This window comes from Oncorhynchus kisutch, linkage group LG22, assembly GCF_002021735.2.
Source record: "Oncorhynchus kisutch isolate 150728-3 linkage group LG22, Okis_V2, whole genome shotgun sequence".
NCBI lineage: Eukaryota > Metazoa > Chordata > Actinopteri > Salmoniformes > Salmonidae > Oncorhynchus > Oncorhynchus kisutch.
In genome coordinates, this window is record NC_034195.2 from 47742603 (window position 1) to 47751291 (window position 8689).

The 8689-nt window shown below is 41.7% G+C and overlaps 1 protein-coding gene across 2 annotated transcripts; it reads right to left on the reverse strand.

Annotated features, from left to right (window-relative positions):
* Window positions 1-45: 45 nt before the first annotated feature.
* On the reverse strand, window positions 46-5131 carry LOC109867536 (cytochrome c oxidase subunit 8B, mitochondrial-like). Of its 2 annotated transcripts, XR_002251823.2 has the most exons (4): window positions 4962-5131; window positions 4577-4633; window positions 2873-3285; window positions 46-279 (listed from the first exon to the last, which is right to left on the reverse strand). XR_002251823.2 is itself a non-coding variant. In XM_020456735.1 (2 exons), exons 1-2 carry the CDS (start codon window positions 2981-2983, stop codon window positions 184-186), a joined length of 207 nt encoding a protein of 68 aa, XP_020312324.1. In that variant the 5' UTR covers window positions 2984-3285; the 3' UTR covers window positions 46-183. The 2 variants fall into 2 exon arrangements, 1 of the variants encoding a protein (XP_020312324.1); XM_020456735.1 differs by lacking the exons at window positions 4577-4633; window positions 4962-5131.
* Between the last annotated feature and the right edge of the window lie 3558 nt (window positions 5132-8689).

An 8689-nucleotide genomic window follows, 5' to 3' on the forward strand; every position in this document is an offset into this window, starting at 1 on the left:
CATGTGCATGTGTGTGATGGTTTAGATCAGAAGATGAGACAGTCGTAGTATTGGGACATTCATTTATTGGTACATTCATTAATATAATCATCCGTCATATAAAGGGTTCAGGAGACTTCAGGAGAAGCCATCTGGAGTAATTCACCGGTGAAGTGGATCGGGGGTCAGTCCGGACAGGTCCACTTAGGAGTGGTGCTTGTAGTCCTCCAGATGGGCCAGGACATAACCAGACGGCCCCAGGATGGTGATGAAAAAGACTGTCAATGCAATGGCTTGCTCCTGGATGAAAACATTACCATTTACATCATGTTTAGGCCTATAATTATTTGATCTTGAAAATATATTCTTTCAATATTACGTTTCAATAGAGACATACACATCTATTCATCAATTCATCTGACTCTGGGTAAGTAGACAAATGATCTACATCTCGAAATCTCACAGTATCACATTTTAAAAAATGTACACACCATAACACAGTTTTTTTTTTTTATAAATAAATTGAAGGATGTTAAAGGTATAGTTGACTTTTTTTACACATTATAGTCAGATGGCTAACAAAACAACTATGGGGTTGATGGGGGCAATTAGTCAAAGTTAAATGTTCATGGCCAAATCGCCCTCATGTTATTAGTGCCTATTTAAACACCTCTAAATCGTGGATTACAGTTTCTCCTGGCCCTTGGACAGGGTAAGGAACCATCTGACTGACAATAAGGGGTAATAAAAGAGAATTATGCCTTTAATTCATTTACAAATCAATCATTGCAAATAGGGCATTAATGGTAATGTTTTTTTTGTTTAATTTGTGTCATTTGTTCTATTTTATTACCATGACTGAAATAATGCTCCCATAACATACACAGTACCAGTCAAAACACACCTACTCATTCCAGGGTTCTTCTTTATTTTTACTATTTTCTACATTGTATAATAATAGTGAAGACATCAAAACTATTAAATAACACATATGGAATCATGCAGTAACCAAAAAAGTGTTAAACAAATCAACATATATTTGAGATATATCAACATATATTTGAGATTACTATATGATTCCATATGTGTTATTTCATTCTTTTGACTGGCACTGTATATATATTGCCATGTATTACTTTTCCGTATGGGATGTTTCAATATTATGTTTCAATTGTAATTCAATCATTTTTGTTGTTGTCCCACTTTACCAACCATGGCTAGCTAAAGTAGGGCAGCATGGAGTAGCTAAAGTGGGACAGTCCTATAGGCTTTTCCAATGGAGGAAAGAGAACCAGTTTACATTTGGGACCCCCTGTACTGGTGCCCTGGATCTTCTAGTACTGTATCCTGTTCATGTTTCATTGTAGTACTGTTATTAGTATTGTTATTAGTACTGTTATTAATACTGTTATTCGTACTGTTATTAGTACTGTTACTAATACTGTTATTAGTACTTTTATTAGTACTGTTATTAGTACTGTTATTAGTACTATTATTACTACTGTTATTAGTACTGTACTTAGTGCTGTTATTACAACTGTTATTAGTACTGTTATTAGTACTATTATTACTACTGTTAATAGTACTGTACTTAGTGCTGTTATTACAACTGTTATTAGTACTGTTATTAATACGGTTATTAGTACTTTTATTAGTACTGTTATTATTACTATTATCAGTACTTGTATTAGTACTGTTATCAGTACTCTTATTAATACTCATATTAGTAATCTTATTTGAGTGAATTCAGAAAGAGATTTTAGATTGTTCCGTCTTCTGTAACCTCTTCAGACATCTGTCCAACATATTAACCCAACACATGATACATTTCTGAAATCCTCAGATGTTTCCTAATCACATCAAATGGAATTGAATTGTCACTGGGGTACAGTTAGTACCATAAGGGTGTCCAGTCTGCTGTCCCAGTCTACAAAATGCAAGCTGCAACTGTGGTTTTGACTCAATGTACACACATGGGTGTGTCATGCCTCCTGTGAATATGATATCCACATGTTTTTGTATGTGATCTTGAGGGTTTCAAAAAATGCATCATGTGTTTGGCTAATATGTTGGATAAATGTCTGAAGAAGTTACAGAAGACATAAATGTAAAAAGTGTCCATACTTGTTCTGAATTCACCCTAGATGAGAATGTGGACTTTAAACAGTGGTGAGACATTTCTGTCAGTATCGTTCCCAACGTCCCAGCTGTAGATTTAAATCAAACTGGGCACAGTTTGACTATATTTGGCAAAGTCCTACAAGGTCAAATTATTTGGCACAATTTCAAGTAGGCTCCATGCACATGAACTAGACCACAAGGCAGGAAATGTGCGTAGCTTAGTTATCCGATGCCAAACACATAAAACAAATGTCAAACACACTTTAAAATAAAGGACTTGAATTATCCATGCATGCAACCGATGAGCCTACGTGAAGGAATTTACAGTGATAATGGCGTTATGCGCACTTCCCCTATAGACCAGACTGGTGTTCACTAGACGGGATACAGCTTTTGTCAGATTTCCCTTTTCGTAGCAGGTTAGGACTTGGGACTTAATTATGCTAAGGTTAGGAAACAGCGTTAGGGGTAGGGTTAGCTACAATGCAAGAAAAATAAACGTTTGACCTTAATTTGACAAAAGCTGTATATTTTCTAGCCATGGACCCTATAGCCTAACCGTGTGAGAAGTCATTAAGCTGTAATAGTTAGTTATTAATATCACCATCATTACTTTAACCCCATATGACTTTGATATAGTCTTATAATGGAAAATCATGCTTCAAATAGACAGAAATCAAATGGATTTGTGAAGGACGAGCTTTTACGCTCTGCTCCCCGCAGAGCATTCTAGGATAGAGAAAGTGCTCAGCAACCTGCAGCATGTACTTACACCCGCGGATATGTGGTGCTTCGCAGGCTTGTGTGACAGGGCGGCTTTGGAGACGATCTGCGACCTGACTGCGACCCTCAGCAAATTCACTGAACTTTTGATCCCAGACATGTTGCCTCTTTAGTGTCTGATTTCAATCCAATCAGCCTAATCGTGGTGAGACTTTAACTCTAGTGTGCCCAGGAAAAAGTCAACAATGTCCTTCAGAGGTAGCAGTTGTTTTTTGTTGTCTATCTGCCAAGTGTAATAAAGGGTTTAGCAAATAAAAGAGTATCGAAGTTCACTCCCGTTGAAACACTCTTCTGGCATTCAATTGGTCAAATCAGCTGCGTTGGAGGCTCTGCTCCAGACAGGGGAGGCTCATATCAAGAGCTGTTCCAGTTGGTGGGTTGTCTGTCTGTCTTCATGTTACCCTGCAGAGTGAGTCAAAGGAACAAAACCAGCTGTAGCCTAAACGCGCCCCTAAATAAACGCGCCCCTAAATAAAAAATGTAACTAATGTGTGCGTAGTTTTGAAACAAACGTGCACGTTGCGGGCTATATTCAGGTAAACTGTTTGAAGGTACATTTGTTTATATGTATGAGTGTGTGGTGTACAAATAAACCAATCAGCAATCACAAAAAATAAACAGTATATGTTTTGTTTAAATGTGTGTTTGGATGTGTGTGTGTGTGAGTCGGGCTATATGGAGGAGATTACTTAGTAGTTTGGTTCATCAAGCTGACACCCAGTCTTCGCTTGAAGTTATTTAGGTATGATGATGTTTTGGCAATGTGAAGATAAGAATTCCAGAGTATGGTACCTCTGTATTTGATAGAGAATGGATCTATGTGAGGTGCAGCACTGGGTAGGGTGAAGGTTATCACAGTGTCTGTTGTTAGATAGATGGATGGATTTCAGAATTAACCTGGAAGAATCCATTGAAAGGTTTAAGTAAACTGTATTTGTAGGTGAAAATGCATAATTGGCGTACTATGATGACGTAAATGTTGGTAACCAGTTTATAATAGCAATAAGGCATCTCAAAGGCAACTCGGAGTTCCTGGATACAGCCCTTAGCCTTGCTACTGTATATTGTCCATATATCACAACCCCCCGAGGTGCCTTATTGCTATTATAAATTGTTTACCAATGACATTGGCGCAGTAAAAAACAACTGTTTTTTCATACCACAGCTATCAGCCAATCAGCATTCAGGGCTCAGACTACCCAGTTTATAATATGGCCAACATTCCAAAGCTATATCCAGGATCTGGTCTAGCAGCTCTTAGCCAATATACCACACCCACTCAGGCCTTAAATCAATTGTTGCAAATTCTGTGGGAATCCCCAACCAGGGACTGGCAAGCCAAAACGCCTTAACTGCTAAGCCCAGGGGTCCAAACTGTTTAATGAAGTCACTAGGTCTTGTGTTATTAAGGTCGCTACAATATAACTTTTATCTGAATAGGATCCAGGCTACCTGTATAAATAAAATATACATAAAATGTATAAATGTCTATGTGCATGTCACGACCTGGCCATAGAGAGGTTTTTATTCTCTATTTTGGTTAGGCCAGGGTGTGACTAGGGTGGGCAGTCTAGTTTCTTTATTTCTACGTTTTCTGTTTTGTGTTTCTGCACCAGACAGGACTGTTTCGTTTTGTTCCACTTTGTTATGTTGTGTCAGTGTTCAGTTTGAATAAATAATCATGAACACGTACCACGCTGTACTTTGGTCCTCTTCTTCAGGCGAGCGTTACAGTGCATTGTGCAATGTCCTGATTTCAAAACAAATCACATAAGGCCCCATAGTTATTCTATACTGCGTATAATGTCAGGTGATACTTGTCCTTAGTTTAAGGGTTTCCTGTTAAAAAAAATATATATTTCCACACTATGAGGTTGAAATAACACTGTGAATTTGTGAATATGACGATTATACCCTTTTTGTGTAAGAGCTGTTTGCATGAAATGCCTAGAATTTCAGACTGTTCAGATGGAATTGTCACGTCTGCTCTCCCTCTCTGGTGGTCAAGGGCGCCAGCCTGCCCTTCATTACTCACACCAGTCACCATCATTACACGCAGCAGCGCTCATTGGACTCACCTGGACTCTTTCTATAACTGCTCCTCCGTTTGTTCCCTGTGTCTGCATTAACGTCGTTATGTATTCATGTCCAGACTCTGTGTTGTCCTGTTCCATGTCCGTTGACATTGAATGTTCACTCCCTGTACCTGCTTCTCGTCGCTACCAGTGTCGACCCTTACAGGGATGGAGTTTTTGGCCCAGATCATGACGTCCCCATCGGAATTGATTATAATAAATACACCAATGACCGTTCATCTGGGTAAGGGGGTAGGCTCTAGACCATCCTATCAGCCAATCAGGGCTGCATATGTAAATGAGTTGTTCGACATTGCAGCCAATAGTGCAGGCGACTGCCGACTGACTCATCTATAAAGAACCTTGTGTCATAAATAACTACTCATTATTATTTGTAGATCAGTCAGTCAGTCACAATTGACCCATGATGCATTTATGGGTTTGATCTTCTCGAACACGGCCAATATCTTAAAATTAGTTTCCTAAGGCCTACACAATCAGACCGAGCATGTCAAAAGATGCTCAGGGAAATAAATTATTAAAATCAATCAACATTTTAATTAAATAAACACACATATTGATTTATTAGACATACAGTGATGATATAAAATACAAAATACTTATTAATGCTTTAAAGATGATTCTCTTTCATCATCCTATCCAACAGTTGATGCTGTTGTGCTTGTTGTCACATTTGCTTTGGTAGCTTAACAAAAGATAAGAAATCCCCATGACCTTATCTAAAGCTGGCTTGTTATCATTAAAATGGAAGAAATATCTGTCAGTGCCCACAAATCACTGGGCTGTGTGTTGATAAACACAATAGAACGGGGCCTTCAGGAGTTAGGCTGCTGTGCTCGGTACATGTAAACAAGCATTAATCTAGGAGCAGAAAACTGGAGGAGAGATGCCAAATATTAAGTGGATAACATCCTTCTTTGAAAATCTTTCTAAGGAAACATCCATGTTTATCTCAAACGGAGGGTGAAGTTAATTAAAAAGCATGTTTATTTCACTCTGACAAAACACACACACAGGCTTGGATTTAGCAGCTGTTGTGTCTGTCTATGGCTGTTTACACAGGCAGCGTAATTCTGATCTGTTTTTTACTCGTTGGTCTTTAGACAACACAGTCTCAATTGCACTCTACACTGCCCTATAGGAATATCTATGTGAGAAGGCTGTTCACCAAGCTTAGGACCCTGGGACTAAAACACCTCTCTCTGCAACTGGATCCTGGACTTCCTGACCCTAGGTGGGGAGGGTAGGCAACCTCACCTCCACCACGCTGACCCTCAACACGGGCCTCACAGGGGTGTGTGCTTAGCCCCCTCCTGGAGACCAAGCACGACTCCAAAACTATCCAAAACTAACTACTTTGCTGAAAACACGACGGTGGTAGGCCTGACCACCGGTAACGATGAGACAGCCTATACGGAGGAGGCCAGAGACCTGGCTGGGTTGTGCCAGAACAGCAACCTCTTCTTCAATGTCAGACCAAGGAGCTGATCGAGGACTACAGGAAACGGAGGTGCGAGCATGCCCCCATCCACATCGACAGGTCTGATAGAACAGCACACTCCGAGACGGGGGGGGGGGGGGGGGGGGGTATGTGCATATTTGTAAACAACAGCTGGTTCACGAAGTAGAGTATATTGTGATAAATTGCACTTGCCTAGAGAGTTCTCAGCTATACTTTTCGTACCACCACAGACAGATGCTGGCACTAAGACCACACTCAGTCAGTGTCAGATATATGTGTATAGGTGGCAGGGAAGTCAGGCGCAGGAGAGTCAAACGGAGTGTAAAATGGAGTCTTTTAATAAATGTCCAAGTACATGCTCCATAACACTAAATAGAAAAAATGAATATAAACAAATATGGGTACGAAGACCCGTCGCGCACCTATACAAAAAACACTACACTGACAATAAACAATCTCTGACAAAGACATGAGGGGAAACAGAGGGTAAAATACACAACAGGTAATGAATGGGATTGAAAACAGGTGTGTGGGAAGACAAGACTAAACCAATGGAAAATGAAAAATGGATCAATGATGGCTAGAAGACCGGTGACGTCGAACGCAGAGCACCGCCCGAACAAGGAGAGGCAACGACTTCGGCAGAAGTCGTGACAGTCAGCTGTATAAGGAAATAAGCAAACAGGAAACCACTCACCCAGAGGCGGCACTCCTAGTGGCGGGAGACTTTAATGCAGGGAAACGCAAATCAGTTCTACCAAATCTCTACCAACATGTTAAATGTGCAACCAGAGGCAAAAAAATTCTATATCACCTGTATACCACACACAGAGACACGTACAAAGCTCTCCCTCGCCCTCCATTTGGTAAATTCGGCCACAACTCTATCCTCCTGATTCCTGCTTACAAGCTAGAATTAAAGCAGGAAGCACCAGTGACTAGGTCTATAAAAAAGTGGTCAGATGAAGCAGATGCTAAACTACAGGACTGTCTTGCTATCACAGACTGGAACATGTTCCGGGATTCTTCCGATGACATTGAGGTGTACACCACATCAGTCACTGGCTTTATCAATAAGTGCATCGAGGATGTCGTCCCCACAGTGACTGTACGTACATACCCCAACCAGAAGCCATGGATTACAGGCAACATTAGCACTGAGCTAAAGGGTAGAGCTGCCGCTTTCAAGGTGCGGGACTCTAACCCAGAAGTTTACAAGAAATGCCGCTATGCCCTGCAACGAACCATCAAACAGGCAAAGTGTCAATACAGGGCTAAGATTGAATCATACTACATCGGCTCCGATGCTCGTTGGATGTGGCAGAGCTTGCAAGTTATTACAGACTACAAAGGGAAGCACAGCCGCAAGCTGCCCAGTGACACGAGCCTACCAGACAAGCTAAATCACGCTTCGAGGCAAGCAACACTGAGGCATGCCTGAGAGCATCAGCTGTTCCTGACGACTGTGTGATCACGCTCTCCGTAGCCGACATGAGTAAGACCTTTAAACAGGTCAACATACACAAGGCTGTGGGGCCAGATGGATTACCAGGATGTGTGCTCCGGGCATGTGCTGACCAACTGGCAGGTGTCTTCACTGACATTTTCAACATGTCCCTGATTGAGTCTGTAATACCAACATGTTTCAAGCAGACCACCATAGTCCCTGTGCCCAAGAACACAAAGGCAACCTGCCTAAATGACTACAGACCCGTAGCACTCATGTCCGTAGCCATGAAATGCTTTGAAAGGCACATCAACACCATTATCCCAGAAACCCTAGACCCACTCCAATTTGAAGACCGCCCAAACAGATCCACAGATGATGCAATCTCTATTGTACTCCACACAGCCCTTTCCCACTTGGACAAAAGGAACACCTATGTGAGAATGCTATTCATTGACTACAGCTCAGCGTTCAACACCAAAGTACCCTCAAAGCTCATCACTAAGCTAAGGAACCTGGGACTAAACACCTCCCTCTGCAACTGGATCCTGTACTTCCTGACGGGCCGCCCCCAGGTGGTGAGGGTAGGAGCAACACATCTGCCACGCTGATCCTCGACACTGGAGCTCCCCAGGGGTGCGTGCTCAGTCCCCTCCTGTACTCCCTGTTCACCCACGACTGCATGGCCAGGCACAACTCCAACACCATCATTAAGTTTACAGATGACACAACAGTGGTTGGCCTGATCACCGCCAACGACGAGACAGCCTATAGGGAGGAGGTCAGAGACCTGGCCGGGTG